At 37.2% G+C, this 21,587-nt stretch overlaps 1 protein-coding gene across 2 annotated transcripts in view; it reads left to right on the top strand.

The window, feature by feature from the left end:
- Window positions 1-2,823: 2,823 nt before the first annotated feature.
- The window catches only part of GABRG1 (gamma-aminobutyric acid type A receptor subunit gamma1), an 83,628-nt gene continuing 64,864 nt past the window's right edge, over window positions 2,824-21,587 (top strand). For both annotated transcript variants that reach the window (XM_073891603.1, XM_025887586.2), the window contains exon 1: window positions 2,824-3,640. In XM_073891603.1, the coding sequence (XP_073747704.1) occupies window positions 3,537-3,640 (104 nt within the window). In that variant the 5' untranslated portion in view covers window positions 2,824-3,536. The remainder of the gene's footprint in view (window positions 3,641-21,587) is intronic.

Raw genomic sequence — 21,587 nt, 5'->3', positions numbered from 1 at the left:
CTAGAAATAACTACCTGGTGCCAGGAATTATACTTAAGGCTGGAGGAAATAAATTACACTTGAAACCTACTTCCAATGAGTTAACAACAATGACATTTTTTGAGTAATTTCTATATACATGTACCGTTTAAGCGATCCCCATATATTAATCCATTTAATCCTTAAAACAACTCTATCAGCTAAATAGAATTCTTACCTCCTTTTTATAAGTGAAGAAATTGAGGCACAAAGTTGCAGGTCTTGTTCACCATTGTATTCTTAAGGTCAGACATAGTGTCTGACATCAGAATTTTTCAATACATATTTTTAATGAATAAATTAATAATGACCAGATGAATCATGTCAAAAACTGGGTTTGTTGGGGCCAGGGTTGCACGTACATAATCAAGTCACTGTCTTCCTGGTCATATTGTGAAATGATTATAGGACAATGGTTCTCAAACTTTCTGGTGCATGATTATTTCCAGAGGTTCTTGCTAAAAATCTTATTAGGTCTAGATAGAAGCCCATGAATCTGCATTTTTAATAGGGATCTCAAACATTTTATTCTAAGATGATACCTGAACAAATTCTGGAAAACAGAAATTTGCTGTGCACAATGAGTTGATAGTCATTGCAGCTAGATATGAGTGATGGTTGTGGCTCAGCCTATCAAAGGAAGGAGGAGGGGAATGGTGACTTCAAAGAAGTATAAGGAAATCAACAAGTGCAGTGGACTCTGGTTACCTATTTCCTTCATCCATATTGCAGGGCTTCTCAACTTCAGTTTATTGACAATTTGAACTTTATAATTCTTTGTTGTAGGACAGCTTTCTTTTCAGTTATAGAATGTGTAGCAGCAACTCTGGACTCTACCCCTAGATGCCAGTAGCTTACGCCTCCCCTCTCCCCAAGTTGTGACAACTGAAAGTATCTTCAGATATTGATAAAGGTCTCATGGGGTCAAATGACTTGAGTTGGAAATGACTGCCACAATGGAAGACAGCGAGCTTCCTCCAGTCCCTTAGCTGTAGAAATTTCTGGCCTTCTAACCTAGAATCATGCATGACACCTGATCTGTTTTCTCTTGAGTATTACTCTGTAAGACACTGCTTTTTTTGACAAGTATAGTATCTTACTTGGCTTTTTTCAGGACTCACAATATGTGTCCTCCCCCCCAACCCCCTGACCCATCTGGTTTATTAAATCAAAGGAGACAGACTCTCAGGGTCAAGACATGGCTGATATCCAAAATAATTATTCCTTCTTCGGGTTCTGGAGGGCTCAGATCCCTTTTACTCAGTTTACAGGGAATTATAATTAACTATGACAGCAAAATAGGATCAGTTTTCCAGAAGATATATGTTATAAAAAGGAAAAAAAATAAAAAAGATAGAAATAGTCAGATAAAATTGCTTGAAAGAAAGGAATGAGATAAATTTGAAAATATTGCAGCACGAATTTGTCCAAAATCTAGAGTTTGGAAAAATACAGGAAATTTCTCGGTCTAGAAATTACTCCAGTCCTTTATCTTCCATAAAAGTAAACAGGCAACATGTAATCACTCAAGGGTATATCCTTCACCGTTCCTCTCCATTAATTTCTCTTAACTGTTCTCACCATCTTTCAGTTATATATGGGAACAATAAGAGTGAAACCTTGTTAAGAATTTTTGATGGAAGAACTATCAACTACCTATTGTATAACACTCTGCAGTATCATATCCCCATTAATATATGCAAAAATCTTACCTAATCTTAACATAACGCAAAGAGTAACCAGGCAAGTATTTGCTATTCACTACATACTTCTAGTGAATTAATTCCTGGTTCACTGGCTAATCAGATCAGTGAATTAGTGTGGGCATCCAATGAAACAGTTAAATAGGTGTCCAAAGCACATTCTTAATTAAAGCAGAAAAAAATCTACTGAGATTTATATTGACTTCAACTTTTAACTAAATTTATTCACCTCAGAATCTATTATAACGAAACTTTATTGTTAAATAAATTATTTGGTATGAGCTACCTTGACTAACATGCTTTGTCGGAAGAGAATAATGCTGTCTAATTAACGTTTAGTAGAAGAGGAAAAACAAGGAGGTCAATACTATTTTCAGAGGAGACTAAAAAGATGGAGAATCAGTCAGAGAGAAGAGAAAAGCCCCCCACTGCACCATCTGTTATTCTGGGCCAGGAAATATCTGTAACCTTTTTACCCCCATCCAGTTCCTGTAAGTGATTTGAGTAGATAAGGTAGCAACAGTTACCTTATGCTCATGCACAAACACTGTTACTTCTGCCTTGAATTGTTTGCCCGGAGACAAATACTCTCAAGTAACTCCGTGGTTTTTACTTGCCATTCACCCCTGAATCTGGTCAATTCTAGGTGGTTGTGGGGTGATCAAAGAGACAGCCAAAGACCCCAACTCCGGGTGGCTTCAGTGGGAAGCAGGGATTGAGGAAGGCATAAAGGCAGAAGATGGCTGGGCAGAGACAGCCTGCTTCTACCACCACCAACCACTACCACTGTCTTCCCCTGTACAGTTGTTCAAGCTGCCAGAGGCTTCTGGTTGCCATGGCAACTGTTGGGCTCGGCTGCAAACTCAAAGCAGAGCCTCTGAAGTTAGGTACCAAACACGGAGCTCAACAAACGGGAAGGCAACTGAGGAGGGAGCAGAGAGCAAGGATTACCCATGTAATAGGTCTCCAACTCCTATGGCTAAGAGGACCATTTTAAAATAGAATTTTTGTTTATGTTTCTGTAAAATGCGATAGTTCTTGCAGGGCATTATTCATGAGCATCCTTTGGTGCCCTGAGAGAGGAGACTGCCAATCCTTTCACTCGTAAAGGCAGCGAAAGGGGGGTTGGAAACGTGATTACCAGGAATGCACCGAGCCCGCTCATTCATTCATACAATTAGATATTCAGCCTCTCCTGAGAGCTCATTTGTGCCGGGCACTGTGCCAGGTGCTGGGACTGCAAAGCGAAATGAGACACCGCCCAGCACTCAAAATTAACAACGATAATTAACAAACATTAGCAGAACCTTCGTGAGCCTGGGAAAACCGATTAGGTACTGTAAGCTTGCCACGGGTCTCTCTGGGAAGGCAGATTCAGAATTCAAACGCGGGAGAGAAAGAGGCAGTGGCCCCCGAAATAGTGTCAGGCAGGAGGGTAGGCCAGGGGGAAGAGGGAGGCTTCTTCCCCTAGGGAGGGAATCTGTCGAGGCCACTCAAACGTTTCTCCGAGGCTGAGAGAGAGGGAGGTTTGTTTTTCTTTTGGAAAGACGGAGCCCTTTTCCCCACTGGGCTCGATTTCTAGTAGGAGAAGCCCCGCCTCTTTGGGCCTTAGATTGGCCCAACTCTTTTTCAGATAATTTATGCCAGCATCCTCTGGGTCTGATTGGCTCCCCGGCTCAATTCCGCTGGGAGTCGCATCCTACCTGGTTGGGAGGTGTACTGCCTTACCACTCTCCCCCGCTGTACTCTCCTGGCTGCTGCCGAGGTGAGAGAAAAAGTCCTAGCTTGGAGAACTGAGAGGAAAAAGCGATCCTGATGGGTTCTTGGAAAGCTTTTCTCTTCTCCCCTTTTCTTCTGTGGAGTCAAAGTGGAGTGGTGAGGCTGATGTTCTTGTTACTGACCCTGCATCTGGGAAACTGGTGAGTAAATTTAAGGACTTAAAACTATTCTTTGGGATCAACCCCTTTCCCCCTCATTTCTTTTTTTTTTGAAAACCATTCCAAGTTAAGTAAGTGGCATTTCTCTGGGCACAAGCGAGATATTTTACCATCATTTTATTTTCTGATCAGATACACTTATTTTCAGATAGGATGAGACGAGCCTATGTGTGAAAGCATGGAAGGCAGTTCAGTTTTGGATTTGTTTTGTTTTGTTTGGTTTTGTTTTGGCTTGTTTGACTTGGCACAGTAGAAACTAGTAAAGGTTCAGTTCCTGGGAGACGGAGTAAAAATGATTTTGCTACTAAATTTAGTGATGAATGTCACTGATGAACTTTCTGGATAATTCTGAATTTTAAAGAGAAAGTTATTTTAGAAACTTGTTACACAACATGGTATGTATGATGATTTTCTATAAACAAATATTGCTTTTTCTCTTATCTTTTTTTCTTTTTGCTATTCCGGAAAAACCCAAAGTTACATATGGAGAGAGATTATAAATATGGCTTAAAAATCAGGGTTTAGAGGGTGTTATATTTAAGTTAGAGATAACCATGTATATTTTATTGAGCTATCTGAATAATTTTTATTTTAATTGGTTATCTACAAGGAAGTAAAAAATTGTATGGATATGAATGTGTGTGTGTGTGTGTGTGTGTGTGTGACAAAGATAGACAGAGAGACATTAGCAACCCCAAGCCTCCAATCTAACAGGAACAGGATTTGGGCTCCTTGGGCTGTAATATCTTCCAATAAAACTTTCAGATCGTCTGACAGAAAAATAAAATGCTCAGGTATTGTACCTGGGTATAAGAGTAGTGGCTGAATGGAGTTAACATATATTAAGACATAGACACTATTAAGGTCTTGGACATACTATTCATATCATGTAACTGTGTTTTATATAAATGCATATTTAACATTATATTATTGTATTATGTGATCTTGTTTAGAACTCGAGTAAAATGCAATCACTATGCAGATGGAAACATGTCTTTATCACTACTTGCATCAATACTAAAAAAAATGATGATGATGACTCTATATAGCTAGAGTGAATATTTTTGTCATTACCAGCACATAGAACAACTATATTTTCTCTCCAGAAACAGAGAATGGATTAAGCTATGCTGAGCAGTATTTGACTGGCCAGAAAATGTTTGACATATGATTTTTTTTAAAGTATCACAGTTTTAGTTTATTTACCCTTTCCCCTTAGAAACTTAAAATTCGTTCTGCATGGGCACAAACATACTACTGACTAATTATTTCCTGTATGTAAGTTGTATCATAATCACTTATTTCTTTGAATATATTGTAAAATTATAGGAGATATTTTGGTTGATCATGTATCAGTGTTTTCATGCATCTTCATAATATTACAAATGAATCTGTATTCTAATAAGTAAAAACAGATTTACCCAGTGGTTTTCTGAAGTAACAACCTGTATGCTCCTTTGCCAATTATAAGAGCAAGTTTCCCTTGGAACCTAATAGACAAGCTGATTGATGAAATATCTAAAACAAAACATCTAAAGAGATAGTAAAGAAATCATATCTTTTGTTTTTGAGTCTATTTACATTATAATTATCATAATTGGCTCCAGAACTCTCTTCAAGTTGCTCAGAGTTAAAGAGTTATGTAGTATAGTGGACAGAGATGGGTTCTGGAAGTCTAGAGACATGATCTATGTCAAGAGTCCTTACCCTCTTTGAACAGTTAATTCATCTAGGAAATGAAGGGCAGTAGGAGATCACTTATGATTTCTACAAGTTTTCATATTCAGTATGTTTTAGATTTGAACTGAAACATAAAACAAGTCAATCGTTGCTCTATTGGCTTTTCTTTGCAGTTTTCAAGAGTGAAATTCTAATTGGAATTCCAGGTACTTTTTTTTTTTTTTTTACCATATGTAAGAGTGAGTGAGGGAGAAGTGTTATGCAGTTAAAATAGACAAGTAATTCATTTTATCATAATAGTATAGATAATTTGGATTATTCTGGCCAAACAATAAAAGAATATTAAAAAGTAAAGCTATATGTTGCCATTATAATTAGCTGTCAGGGCCTCTATGATGACAGTTTTTGTTTTTACTTTAAAGTAGCTACAGTTGTGGTGAAGTTTTCACCCTTTTAATATTTAGCTGGAGATAATGGGTGTCAACATGTATAAACCAGTTACATTCATATTTCCTTCTCCCTTTCTCCTTCTTTTGAGGGACGTTTCTTTTAAAACTAATCACAAATGGTTCTGTTTATAAGAATTTTGTTGTCTTATGCTGGTTTCTAAAATAAATCTTCGAAGTCACCTATTTGGGGATTTACCAAACTGGAAGTTGTTATTTCTTATATTTAATCAGAGACAATAGCTTGTTTCCTCATTAGTTTCCATCAAATGCATAAAGGAGAGTCACTAATTGATTTTTATATTGCTGAACTATGAAAGCTTATCCTATTGTTGTAACTAAAAGCTGTAGCCAAGGTTCCTGTGTTTCGTTCTCTGTGAAGCTCTATGGCATCTTGACAAGTTGGTTAAAATCTCTTAAGCTTGATTTGACTTATTTATAATGTTGAAAAAATCTAACTATAATTGGGCTTTTAAGAAGAGTGGAAAGAAGTGTTTGGAGGTTTTAGTTGTTCTAAAAAGTATTTATGATAAGCTTTGACTAAGAAGTTATATTTTGAGAGAGCCCAGGGAAAATAACTTGTTTTTTTTTCCCCAAACAATTTCATGAGTCAATAATCATACAATTTAGCAGCCAGTTGCCAAAATGAAAATATTCAAATACACTTCCTTTATAAAATACATTATTTTCAAGTAATTTCAGTATTTTGTGGAGGTGGTAGTGATTGGTTTTTCTTTAGGCATTTAGATTTTTTACTTAATTTTCTGATAAAATACTGATGCAAACTTGAGGACAAAATTACTGAGTAATGATGTTCCATGATAATAAAATATTCAAAGAAGGACCGAGAGACAAAATGCTTTTGAAACTAAAATGCAAATACTGTAATAGATCAATCCCCTATGTAGAGTCTTTTAGGTATATCCTTCTATTTTGTTCCATTATATACTATGGGACATACTTTTGCCTAAGCAACAAAAGGAAATGTTTGACTTTTCATTCAATCATTAAATAGGCTAATCTAATATTTTATAGTTATATAAAGGTGATTAAAATTTGTCTAAGAAAGTATTAATGAAGGCAGGGCCCCAAAGGAGAGGAGACAAGGCAGGGTGGAAAAGTGGGGGAAAAAAGCTCTTGAGATATTATCAAAATATGATAAATGACTGCTACGAGGGAAAGAAGAAAAGTGTGCATAAATTAAATGTATGGGCCTCAGGGGAATAATTCACATATACACAAGGTACCAATTGAGAATCCTAGACTTGGTCATGAGAATGTAAATTCTAGTTTTAGCTCCACCATTTCCCACTAGGGTAATTTCAGGAAAATCTTTGAGGCAAAGAGTCCTCATTTGTGAAAGTGGAAATGAAATTCTCCTTTCCAGCTTGTTTCAAGACCAAGAGAGAAAATTTGTGCAAAATACATAGCACTTAAAATTTTAACTGGAAAGATATAACAACAGATATTCTGAGAATTACAGGGATTCTAGTATTATATATACTGGTTAAAGTTGTCTCGAGTGCAGTGAAGTCCTTGAACCCTTACGTATTATTAGATATGTTTTGGGTTCTGGAGAGATCATTCATTCTTTTATTCAACAAATATTTCTTGAATGCCTGTTATGTGCCATGCACAGTACAACATGCTGGGTTTACAGTGGCAAATAGACTGGACATGAGTATTACCTATATGCAGTTTACACTCACTGCTAAGGCCTAGATTTATGGTATTAATCAAAGCAAAACATCTTGTAGTCACAATAAGGAAACATACATTCAGAACTCCCAGGATGAACAGAACAGTCTGCTGTTAGAACAGATCTCAATCAAGGAAAGAAAATTAGAGAGCCATGAGATTTCTCATCACAATACCAGAAGACTATGGGGGAAATGTCTCCAATATTATAAAAACAAATGTTCGGCCTAGAACATTACACTTAACCAAGTAACCAATCAAGTATGAAGGGATAATAATGCCTAGATACTGTTCTTCTCCCCATTTTGCAGATGGGAAAACTGGGGCACAGCAATTTTTAGGAACTTGCTAAACATCTTCTTGCTGATAAATGCTGAATCCAAGACTCAAGTCCATGTGTTCTATGCCCAGAGCCTGCATTCTTCACCACCACACTTCTCAGATTACAAATGCAGTGTAAGTCAAAGCAAATAACATGACTATGGGTGAGTGGGGGGAAAAGGAAGAGAGGGATGGAAGGAATGAGGAGAGGAAAGAAAAGAACAGACAATGCAATTGATAGAAACAGAGGAGGTATAAAAGTCTACTGTGTACCTATCACATAATCTGGAATATTATGTGCAGTGCTAGATTAATTATTTTAGGAAAAACTTTAACAAAGTGGAGCCCTTGATCTAGAAAAAAATATCATAGGATAAAGAGTTAAAAGCAAGAATTTGGAATTCAGTTAAGGTTTTTTGAGGACTCAGATAGCAACTTATTTCTAAGGATGCTATATTACACATAGGTATAGCAGCCAAACCATAACCAAGTAGTGAAAGCTACGTGAAGGCAGATTTTCTTTCGAAAGGCCTCTAACAAAATAATGGATGCCTTATCACTAGACTTCTTCAAGCAGATGCTTGTTAGAGTTCTTGTACTCTGTGGGAGGCAGATGAAATTTATGTCTCTTTCTATTTTTAAGTATCTCAGAATCTAATTCTATTCGTAGTAAAATAGTTTAACCAACCAAAGCCTCATGTTTCAGGAAATAGTCTTAGCTATTAATTCACTCTAAACATTTATTGAGCATTAGCATTCATACAACAAATATTTACTCAGTGCCTACTGTGTGTTAAGCAGAGTTCTAGCAACTGGAGATGCAGTGGGAGGTAAGACAGAATCCTTGCCCTCACAGTGTTTGTATCCTGTATAGAGGGCATGCATGTAATAGAAAAATGCTAGATGTGCAGGACGAAGAAGGCAGAGTCCCTGTCGCCAGTGACCCTGTACTCTAGTAGTTTACGTTGATGATAAAATGCTGTATTTGCTATTCAGAATTCTAGAATTCTAGCTACAGTGGGGACACCAAGGAAACTGGCATCAGTTGCAACTCTGGGGAAAGACTGAATGTTCTCACTGCCATGGACCTGTATTAGTGAAGGAGAGAGAGAGAGAGAGAGAGAGAGAGAGAGAGAGACAGAGAGGTAACATTACTAGTCTGTGGCCAGCGGTATGGTCTCACAGTTTAGTAGGCCTTTTGAAATTGAAGACTGTATTCCTGTATCTTCTGGGAGACCCTTTACTCTGGTCATCTAACCTGTGGCGTTAAAATAGCAACATCCTGTTATAACCTGTATCATTTAGTTTAATAGTGAACTTCTGAACTGTAGGAATCCTTTTCTCCCAGATACAATGTATTTGGAGATTTAAAATTTCTCCTTATTTTTAGACAAATACATTGAGTAACAGATACATTGAGTAACCCAGTAGTAGAGATCGCGCTAGGCATTAAGGACAGAGAAGTAAAGTTGACAAAGACCCTCCACTCTAACCTGCAGCTACATGAGCATTTCAGAAAGTCTATGATGAGAATATAGTTAGCCTAATATAAATAGTTTAATATTGGTGTGATCAGGGTGTGATTTGGTTCTCCAGGTAGCTTTAAGACTGCTAGAATCAAGGATTCTGGACAAGTTAATATTTGAGTAGAGTGAATATTTGAGTAGATTTCTAGGACTGTTACTTGTACAGTTTGTGAATTGCTTAAATGCAGGGACATTGCTCACCTCTCACTCATCCTAGATATGTATAACTATCAGAATAATCTTCCAACACATGAAGAAGAGTGTTTTGAGTAAAGATTGCCTTTTCCACAAAATAGCCATATTGACTAGAACAAAGTAACCATATCGGCTAGATTAAATTTAAGTGTTAAACATGTATGTTCTATAAACTAATTTGTGGTTCTGGGCAGGTGGCTTATGAGTGTATGTTTGTGTTGTCATTTCCTTAGTAAGAGTTCTTTTTGAAAAACCTTCAAACTGTCACACCTGGAATGACTAGAAAGATGGTCTTGCTGCTTTTGTTCTATGCATCTGTATTCTCTCCTTTTTGAGTGGGTCTGAAGGTACCCTTGTGTCAATGAAAATATTTTAATCTCTCATTTTGTGATCCCAAGACTTAGGAAAAAAAGGTATATTTTTCTGCATTCAGAGGAACTAATTGCCATTTCTTTCTTTGGTTTAATTTTAAGATCTTTTAATATGTTTTCTAATTTAATAAACCTCCTCTTTGCAAAATTTTTTAGCAGACTTACAGAATTTATCTGATGCATAGAGCATTGAAGGCTTAGAGAATGTGAATGTCATAAAGAATTATATTGCTTCTAAGACTAATTTATGTTCTGTCAGGATCTATGTATATAAGTTGGAACAATAGAGAATGTTTTTTATTTTAATATACTTTCAACCCAATGGTCATTTTTAATAGACTTAATGAAAATTGTGGTTTATTTCACCTCCTCTAAAAAATCTGTTTTCTTTTTATTCTGGCAGGGCAAATTTCATCTAACAATTCTCTTTTTTAATGATTTCTTATAAACTCCCATATTGATTCTTCTACTTAGTTATGATTTTAACGTCTTACATCTGAATTATGGGGTTCTGATTAAAACTTCATTAAATCTATAAGCTAATTTAGGGATAATATATTAACATTGTTGTTTATAGCCAAAATGTTTACTTTGCCTTTATTTTTTTCTTTTTATATTCTTCATTTTATTTTGTTTTTTTCCCATAAGACTTATATCTTCCCTATTACATTTCCTCTTAATAATTTTGTAAGTCATACTGTTATTATGAAAGAAATATTTTTGTTTTTATTTATGAGGGGTTAGTGCTAGTATCAGAAAGGTGCTTTGTTTTTTTTAATTAATTTTATATTACATTAGCTACAATGATAAATTCTCCTATTAAGGCAAATAGTTATAGTTTTTAGCTGTTTATTTTCTTGATTCACTGTAGTTTTACCTGCAAATAGCAAGATAAGATCTAATATTCTTTCCATTTATTCAGTGAATATTTTTATTGGACACCTACCATGTGTTAAGCATTGGGCTATGTGCCAATGATACCACATTGAAAACCTTAACCCTTACCTTCAATGAGCGTAGATAAGGTCATAAATAAATAAGGTAGTTAATTAAGATGCAATGTGATCAATTTTATAGGAGAGTTAAGCCCTGGACATTTTGGAAACACAAAGTGGAACACACTTTATATTCTAGGCGAGGCTCCCTTCTCCTTCCTCAAATTTCCTAAGTATTCTTCTCTATGTGTGTAAGTGATGGATCCCATATTCCACTGTGCTAAAAAAAAAATGATCATCGAATTGAGTGGACTATCATTTCACCTCTTTAAAACTCTGAAAGTTCAGATCTATAACCTGTAATGCTTTTACTTCTTTTGCTTCCCTACTAACTTTTCCAAATAATAAAGATGATTCAGGGCTACAATTGTAGAAAGGAGCTTTGTACAAAAGAGTTTAGCAGCTAGAATATAAAGGAAAAAAGAAAACAAGAAAATTCGTGTTTTATTTTTTACTTTACTTTTCTCATCTTAATTTCAGATCTAAAATCAATGGCTGTATCTACTCTTTAAAAGCTAGCTCCTGTAGGCTTTGGCATTAGGATATCTTCTACTCTGAAACATTAGAACAGGTATGTTTCTTTCCTGGAACTTGTCACTTGACTTATGCTTATAGAAACATATCTGATGTTTATAAAGGAACACTAATCTGTAATGAGCAACAGCTCAGATGAGGCCTGGCTTTGGAGTTTCATCTCCATCGTCAAACCGGTTAATGGAAGAATTGTCTCCAGGTGTCAGAACCAGGACATTACAGTCACCTTTATATGAACTATATAAAGGATGACTATATAATTTATCATCCAAATTAGGCCATTTTGTGAGTGAAAGACGGTGCTTTTATTATTCTAGGACAACAGGTGTAAACCAAAGCCATCCTGCGCAAACCCTGATGAATGTTTAGCCTTTTTATGAAAGACAGTTTATATTAATTGATTGACTTGCTATAGGCTTATATTATTTTTCTCTAGCTATAAAGATGAATACTCTTTATAATTGTATGGTATAACATACCTTGTTTTACTTAGCCTGTCTTAGTTATCACTAGTTCAAAACTTTTGCTTGTTTTATTAAGAACAGTAATATGCTCATTAAAGCACTTTTTCACATGCAATAACTCATACAAACAGATTGATTTGTATCATGTATTAAAATAGCTTAGACAAAAAAAGACAAACCGACACTGATGTAGGTGACTCAAAATTTTTCGTTAGTAAATAATTAGCGCTGTCAATTAAAAAATGTGAGAAGCGGAAGCCTTGGAGATGCAGATGCCAAGATGAGACTAGACATGGAAGAGATTTTTGAGAGAATTGCCTGTGTGTGATAAAAAGGAGAAGTGGAAGCAAGCTGAGGGGGCCTCTGACATAATGGAGGTCTGACACCTCCACGGTGGTTGGTGGGGCGGGCCGGGGGAGGGGAGAAGGTTGTTTGTGTCAAAAGAGTCTCAGACTATGGAGCGCTTGGAGTAAAGTTTCGACCAGGCCAGTGAGAGTTGTCTAACATGAGTTGCCCTTTAGAGGAGCCCCTCGTTCTGCAGGAATGGGTGTGTACTAGGACTGCCTCTATGTTGTTATTGCTGGAAGACACACAGGGAAGTTTGGGTCTGGTGCAGATGTAGGTCTGGTTCGGAGGGCTGGCAGCTGGGGTGTCAGTCAACTCTGTTCCCGTGGAAGAGCCGAGCAGCAAATTTTCAGGGCTGCCTCTGTCGTTTCCTTGGCAGAGCGTAAAGCTCTACTTCTCTCTGTAAAAGGCTCTGTTTAATTATTTAATTTTTTGATTAGAAATTTATTTCAAAACACTATCTGATTTATAGGAAAAGGCAGCTCATTTTTAGGTAGGCATTAATGACAAATGTATTTATATTACAAAATTCTATAGAAAGACTGTAGCGTACTATTAATATACAAACAAAATTCAATTTTCTACAGCTCTGCTAGGTGTAGAATCCTTAGTGTACTCATTATGCCGCTTTCCCGTTAAGCCTTCAGCCATTTTATATGTAGGTTTTGGTAAAACAAATTGTTATATGCTATTTTTTCATATAACATTAGAATATGGAAGTAATTTTCTATTTTTGTAGACTATTCACAAAATCAGTCAAATGGATACATCCATGACACCATAGTGTTACATAATTACTTACTTAAACATACTCATAGTATTTAAAATTTGTGCTATCATAGATAATACTATGATAAACATCTTTTCGTATGATAGTCTTCTATATCATTTGTTTAAATAGTTTTCTCCATTATTAGAAAATAAGATCATTTAGATCAGGAATACAACTTTGTCTTTGCATTTTCAGAAGTTAGCACCTTTGCACTACATGATATTTCCTCTATAAACGAATTAAAGCATTGGATTGGAAGTGAAGCACACATGGTAGAAAGTCTTTTTATCAGAGAATGTGCGTGTGATTCCCTGAAATTATTATTCTAATCTTTTGGAAATCAAGGATGGAGATTAGCATCCTATCCATGCACAATCCAAATGTACTAATTACCTACTATAAGTGTTGCTGCATTCTTATGAATTAGAAAACTCACAGTCCAATCACCCTGGATTTTTTAATAAAGATAAAATGAGATGATGTTATGGAACCTTCCAAAAAAAAAAAAAGTGAGAGAAAATAGCCTTCAAATTAAGTTAATCTTCCTGGTTTTATTATTTAATAGGGTATGTCCTGGAAACTCTATAATAATCTATTTTTTCTCATCTGTAAAGTAGAAATATTAATATTTATTTCATGAAATTACTCTGGATTAAATGACATAAAGTGTGGAAAGAATGTAGCACACAATTCCTGAAACATGGTAAGAACTTAATGCTGCCCTCTAGGCACTCAGTGGTTCTTAGTAACAATAAAAACATCAATCTTTAAAATAACAGTTACTGGGGGTGGAGCAAGATGGTGGAGGAGTAGGAGACCTGGATTTCATCTGGTCTCAGGAATTCAGCTGAATAGGGATCAAACCATTCTGAACACCTACGAACTCAACAGGAGATCGAAGAAAAGAATAGCAACAACTCTGAACAGAAAAGCGACCACTTTCTGGAAGGTAGGACGTGCGGAGAAGTGAATCTGAGGTGATATTTGGGAAGATAGACGGTGGGGGAGGGGGCCTCCGTCGGCCGCTTCTGGCAAGTGATAGAGCCGCGGAGCACAAGATCGGGACTTTTAGAAGTCGGCTCCGCTGAGGGACGTCGCTGCAGTGGCTAAGCGGGGGATGGAAACCTCGTGGGACAGTGTGGTCTCAGGACCCTCAGGGTCACAGAAAGACCGGGGGTGTCTGAGTGCGGCAGAGCTCCCAGGTATTGGAGCGGGGAAGCCAGCTGCAGAGACGGAGCTGAGGAGCAGGCTCTCAGCTCGGGGTTGCCATAAACTGTGATCGGCGACATAGTCGGGCCACTGCTCCTCCAGCAGGGACCCAACAAGTGGCAGATCTGGGGAGACTCCCCTCCCTCCCCCCGGAGTAGCGGCGTGGGAGCGCACCGCAGGGATCTGCTGGGTTTGGAGACTCCACACGGGGTCGGGTGCCAGACATAGAAACTCTCGGTCACAGGCCGGGTGAGCACGGAGTGCGGCTGGAGACCCGGGACACAGGAGTGATTGACTGCCTTTCTCTGGGGGTGCACTGAGGAGCGGGGCCCTGAGTTCTCGGTTCCTCCTGGGCGGAGATTGGGAGGCCACCATTTTCACTCTCGTCCTCCAAAGCTGTACCGAAAGCTTGCAGGGAACAAAAGCTTCTGAGAGCAAACCCGAGCTGATTACTTAGACGGGACCGGCAAGGGCGGGGCAATTCTGCCTCCACAAAGACATTAGGGAACCACGGCAACAGGCCTCTCCCCCAGAAGTTCAGCACGAACAGCCAGCCAAGACCAAGTTTACCCATCAATGAGACCGGGAGAACTCCAGTGCTAGGGGAATACTGCACATAGAATTCATGGGTTTTTTACCATGATTCATTAATCTTACAAAGTTAATTTTTTTAACTGTTTTTTTTTTTAATTTTTCTTTTTCCCTTTTCCAACCAACACCTTATCAATCCCTTTTTTTAAAAAAATTTTTATTTTTCATTTTTAGAGTCATATTCTATCTTCATAGTAGTTACCTTTATTTTTGGCATATATATATAAGTTGTTCTCTCTTTAAAATTTTGAGGTACAGTTTCTTCTAACATATCAAAATATACCCTAAATCTCTAGTGTATGGCTTTTTTCCAGTCTCCTGCCTGATCACATTCTCTCCCCTTTTTTTTCTTTCTTTCCTTCCTTTTTTTAAAATCCTCCTCTTTATTTTTTTCAAACACCTTCTGATCAATTCCTTTTTAAAAATTTTTTATAATTTTCATTTTTACAATCATATTCCATCCCTTCATCGTATCAACCCTTATTCTATACATATATAAGTCTTTCTTTCTTTAAAATTTTAGGAGGCACTTTCTTCTAAGAGACCAAAATATACCCAAAATCTAGTGTGGGGCACTGATCTATGCACCAGCCTGATCATATTTGATCATATTCTTTTTTTTTTGTTTTGTTCTGTTTTTGTTTGTTTTTATCTTTTTCTTTTTTTTTCTTCTTCTTCTCTTTCTTTTTTATTTCTTTCCCTTTCTTTTCCCCTGGTTTCAGGTCTTTTCTGATTTGTTTAGAGTATATTTTCTGGGGACATTGTTAACCTGTTAGCGTTTTGTTCTCTCATTCATCTATTCTCCTCTGGACAAAATGACAAGATGAAAAAAATCACCTCAACAAAAAAGAACAAGAGGTAATACCGTCAGCCAGGGACCTACTCAATATGGACATTAGTGTGATGTCAGACCTAGAGTTCAGAATCATGACTTTAAAGATACTAGCTGGACTTGAAAAAAGCATGGAAGTTATTAGAGAAACCCTTTCTGGAGAAATAAAAGAACTAAAATCTAACCAAGTTGAAATCAAAAAGGCTATTAATGAGGTCCAATCAAAAATGGGGGCACTAACTGCTAGGATAAATGAGGCAGAAGACAGAATCAGTGATATAGAAGACCAAATGATGGAAAATAAAGAAGCTGAGAAAAAGAGAGATAAATAACTACTGGATCACGAGTGCAGAATTTGAGAGATAAGCTTTATGATCAGATGAAACAACATTAGAATAATTGGGATCCCAGAAGAAGAAGAAAGAGAGAGAGGGGCAGAAGGTATATTGGAGCAAATTATAGCAGAGAACCTCCCTACTGTGGGGAAGGAAACAGGCATCAAAATCCAGAGGGCACAGAGAACCCCTCTCAAAATCAATAAAAATAGGTGAACACCCAGACATCTAATGGTAAAACTTACGAGTCGCAGAGACAAAGAGAAAATCTTGAAAGTAGCTCGGGAGAAGAGATATGTAACCTATAATGGTAGAAACATTAGATTGGCAACAGACCTATCCACAGAGACCTGGCAGGCCAGAAAGGACTGGCATGATATATTCAGAGCACTAAACGAGAAAAATATGCAGCCAAGAATACTATATCCAGCTAGGCTGTCATTGAAAATAGAAGGAGAGATAAAAAGCTTCCAGGACAAACAAAAATTAAAGGAATTTGCAAACACGAAACCAGCCCTCCAAGAAATATTGAAAGGGGTCCTCTAAGCAAAGAGAGAGCCTAAAAGCAGCATAGACCAGAAAGGAACACTGACAATATACAGAAACAGTCACCTTACAGGCAATACAATGGCACTAAATTCTTATCTTTCAATAGTTACCCTGAATGTAAATGGGCTAAATGCCCCAATCAAAAGACACAGGCTATCAGATTGGATTAAAAAACAAGACCCATCAATATGCTGTCTGCAAGAGACTCATTTCAGACCCAAAGACACCCCCAGATTGAAAGTGAGGGGGTGGAAAACCATTTACCATGCTAATGGACACCAACAGAAAGCTGGGGTGGCAATCCTTATATCAGACAAATTAGATTTTAAAACAAAGACTGTAATAAGAGATGAGGAAGGATACTATATCCTACTTAAAGGGTCTATCCAACAAGAAGATCTAACAATTGAAAATATGTAACCCCCTAACATGGGAGCAGGCAATTATATAAGGCAATTAATAATGAAAGCAAAGAAACACATTGACAACAATACAATAGTGAGGGACTTTAACACCTCCCTCACTGAAATGGACAGATCATCTAAGCAAAAGATCAACAAGGAAATAAAGACTTTAAATGACATACTGGACCAAATGGACTTCACAGAAATATTCAGAACATTCCATCCCAAAGCAACAGAATACACATTCTTCTCTACTGCCCATGGAACATTCTCCAGAATAAATCACATCCTAGGTCACAAATCAGGTCTCAACCGGTACCAAAAGATTGGGATTATTCCCTGCATATTTTCAGACCACAATGCTTTGAAACTAGAACTGAATCACAAGAGGAAAGTCAGAAAGAACTCAAATACATGGAGGCTAAAGAGCATCCTACTAAAGAATGAATGGGTCAACCAGGAAATTAAAGAAGAATTAAAAAAATTCATGGAAACCAATGAAAATGAAAACACAACTGTTCAAAATCTTTGGGATACAGTAAAGGCAGTCCTAAGAAGAAAGTATATAGCAATACAAGCCTTTCTCAAAAAACAAGAAAGGTCTCAAATACACAACCTAACTCTACACCTAAAGGAGCTAGACAAAAAAGAGCAAATAAAGCCTAAACCCAGCAAAAGAAGAGAAATAATAAAGATCAGAGCAGAAATCAATGAAATAGAAACCAAAAGAACAGTAGAACAGATCAACGAAACTAGGAGCTGGTTCTTTGAAAGAATGAACAAGATTGATAAACCCCTGGCCAGACTGATCAAAAAGAAAAGAGAAATGACCCAAATCAACAAAATCATGAATGAAAGAGGAGAGATCACAACCAACACCAAAGAAATACAAACAATTATAAGAACATATTATGAGCAACTGTATGCCAGCAAATTAGATAACCTGGAAGAAATGGATGCATTCCTAGAGATGTATCAACTACCAAAATTGAACCAGGAAGAAATAGAAAACATGAACAGACCTATAATCACTAAGGAAATTGAAGCAGTCATCAAAAATCTCCCAAGAAACAAGAGCCCAGGGCCAGATGGCTTCCCAGGGGAATTCTATCAAACATTGAAAGAAGAATTAATACCTATTCTCCTGAAACTGTTCCAAAAAATAGAAATGGAAGGAAAACTTCCAAACTCATTTTATGAGGCCACCATTACCTTGATCCCAAAGCCAGACAAAGACCCCATCAAAAAGGAGAATTACAGACCAATATCCTTGATGAACACGGATGCAAAAATTCTCACCAAAATACTAGCCAATATGATTCAACAGTACATTAAAAGGATTATTCACCATGACCAAGTGGGATTTATCCCTGGGCTAATAGTTTGGTTCAACACCTGCAAATCAATCAACGTGATACAATACATTAACAAAAGAAAGAACAAGAATCATATGATCCTCTCAATAGATGTAGAAAAAGCATTTGACAAAGTACAGCATCCTTTCTTGATCAAAACTCTTCAGAGTATAGTGATAGAGGGTACATACCTCAGTATCATAAAACCCATCTATGAAAAACCTACAGCGAATATCATTCTCAATGGGGAAAAGCTGAGAGCTTTTCCCCTAAGATCAGGAACGCGGCAGGGATGTCCACTCTCACCACTGCTATTCAACATATATTAGAAGTCATAGCCACAGCAATCAGACAACAAAAAGAAATCAAAGGCATCCAAATCGGCAAAGAGGAAGTCAAACTCTCCCTCTTTGCAGATGATATGATACTTTATGTGGAAAACCCAAAAGACTCCACCCCAAAACTACTAGAACTCATACAGAAATTCAGTAAAGTGGCAAGATATAAAATCAATGCACAGAAATCAGTGGCATTCCTATACACCAACAACAAGGCAGAAGAGATAGAAATGAAGGAGTCGATCCCATTTACAATTGCACCCAAAACCATAAAATACCTAGCAATAAATCTAACCAAAGAGGCAAAGGATCTGTACTCAGAAAACTATAAAATACTCAGGAAAGAAATTGAGGAAGACACAAAGAAATGGAAAAATGTTCCATGCTCATGGATTGGAAGCACAAACAGTGTGAAGATGTCAATGCTACCTAGAGCAATCTACACATTCAATGCAATCCCCATCAAAATACCATCCACTTTTTTCAAAGAAATGGAACAAATAATCCTAAAATTTGTATGGAACCAGAAGAGACCCCGAATAGCCAGAGGAATGTTGAAAAGAAAAGCAAAGCTGGCGGCATCACAATTCCGGACTTCCAACTCTATTACAAAGCCGTCATCATCAAGACAGTATGGTACTGGCACAAAAACAGACACATAGATCAATGGAACAGAATCGAGAGCCCAGAAATGGACCCTCAACTCTATGGTCAACTTATTTTTGACAAAGCAGGAAAGAATGTCCAATGGCAAAAAGACAGTCTCTTCAACAAATGGTGTTGGGAAAATTGGACAGCCACATGCAGAAGAATGAAACTGGACCATTTCCTTATACCACACACAAAAATAGACTCCAAATGGTTGAAAGACCTAAATGTGAGACAGGAGTCCATCAAAATCCTAAAGGAGAACACAGGCAACAACCTCTTCAACCTCAGCCGCAGCAACTTCTTCCTAAAAAATATCACCAAAGGAGGGAAGTAAGGGCAAAAATGAACTCTTGGGACTTCATCAAGATAAAAAGCTTTTGCACATCAAAAGGAACAGTCAACAAAACCAAAAGACAACCGACAGAATGGGAGAAAATATTTGCAAATGACATATCAGATAAAGGGCTAGTATCCAAAATCTATAAAGAACTTATCAATCTCAACACCCAAAGAATAAATAATCCAATCAAGAAATGGGCAGAAAAAATGAACGGACATTTTTCCAAAGAAGACATCCAATGGCCAACAGACACATGAAAAAGTGCTCAACATCGCTCGGCATCAGGGAAATCCAAATCAAAACCTCAATGGGATACCACCTCACACCAATCAGAATGGCTAAAATTAACAAGTCAGGAAATGACAGATGTTGGCGGGGATGCGGAGAAAGGGGAACCCTCCTACACTGTTGGTCGGAATGCAAGCTGGTGCAACCACTCTGGAAAACAGTATGGAGGTTCCTCAAAAAGTTGAAAATAGAGCTACCATATGATCCAGCAATTGTACTATGGGGTTTTTACCCCAAAGATACAAATATAGGGACCTGAAGGTGTACGTGCACCCCAATGTATATAGCAGCAATGTCCACAATAGCCAAACTGTGGAAAGAGCCAAGATGTCCATTGACAGATGAATGGATAAAGAAGATGTGATATATATTCACAATGGAATATTATGCAGCCATCAAAAGGAATGATATCTTGCCATTTGCAACGACATGGATGGAACTGGAGGGTGTTACGCTGAGTGAAATAAGTCGATCATAGAAAGATATGTATCATATGACCTCGCTGATATGAGGAATTCTTAATCTCAGGAAACAAACTGAAGGTTGCTGGAGTAGGGGTGGGGTGGGAGGGATGGGGTGGCTGGGTGATAGACACTGGGGAGGGTATGTGCTATGGTGAGCACTGTGAATTGTGCAAGACTGTTGAATCACAGATCTGTACCTCTAAAACCAATAATGCAATATATGTTAAGAAAAAAAAAGAAGATAGTAGGAGGTGAAGAATGAAGGCGGGTAAATCGGAGGGGGAGATGAACCATGAGAGATGATGGACTCTGAAAAACAAACTGAGGGTTCTAGAGGGGAGGGGGGTGGGGGGATGGGTTAGCCTGGTGATGGGTATTAAAGAGGGCACGTCTGCGTGGAGCACTGGGTGTTATGCACAAACCATGAATCATGGAACACTATATCAAAAACTAATGATGTAATGTATGGTGATTAACATCACAATAAAAAATTAAAAAAATAATAAATAAAATAACAGTTACTAAAATTATATACTTAGGGGTGTAAATGTATTTCCATTAATTATAAAATTATACTTATCCAAATTATTTAAAAGAAGTGCTTGAGCACGGGTCAAGAAAATCTCAGTGTTACCTAAGAAAATCATACTCCTTTCCCCCAAATGAATGGTCACTCAATGTATATAAACATTACAAAAATCCCCCAGCCTGTGAAGATATTGAGACATCAGATAAACTATATGAACTATTTTTAAAATTATGACAAGTACTTTTTAATCACCAAAATAATATCAATAAGAAGATCTTAATGTAATTAAAGAATATTCTGAAAGTAATTTAGAAAGCTTGGAGGGAAGATGTAGAAAAATTAACTGTAATGAAATTTCCCTTCTATTATTGCCAAAAATGAGGACAATTAGCTTTGTGATAGCACTGAGATTCTCATGTTACTTCTGAGCTAGCTGGGAAAATGGGAATATAATTCACTATGAGCATGTGCTTTTGGATTATCAGGATGTTGCTACTGTTAAAAAATAGCAAAAGCTTTTTATTTTTTTTTTCCTGGAGACTTCCATTTAACTACAATCATGTTTCAAAGAAAGATCAACTGCTTATATGTGCAGTGGTCTGCCTCTAATCACCAGATGTTTCATTCTATAAAACTGGGATTTAAAGTTAAATGGATGCTCTAAAATTTGGGTTGTTGCCAGTATCTTAGCAATTCT

This window comes from Callorhinus ursinus, unplaced genomic scaffold (genome assembly GCF_003265705.2).
Source record: "Callorhinus ursinus isolate GAN/ISIS: 27379988/994484 unplaced genomic scaffold, GSC_fseal_2.0 scaffold4, whole genome shotgun sequence".
In the NCBI taxonomy this organism is placed as follows: Eukaryota; Metazoa; Chordata; class Mammalia; order Carnivora; family Otariidae; genus Callorhinus; species Callorhinus ursinus.
Note: the sequence above shows the minus strand (reverse complement) of the source record. Positions and strands in the feature narration are given on the sequence as shown.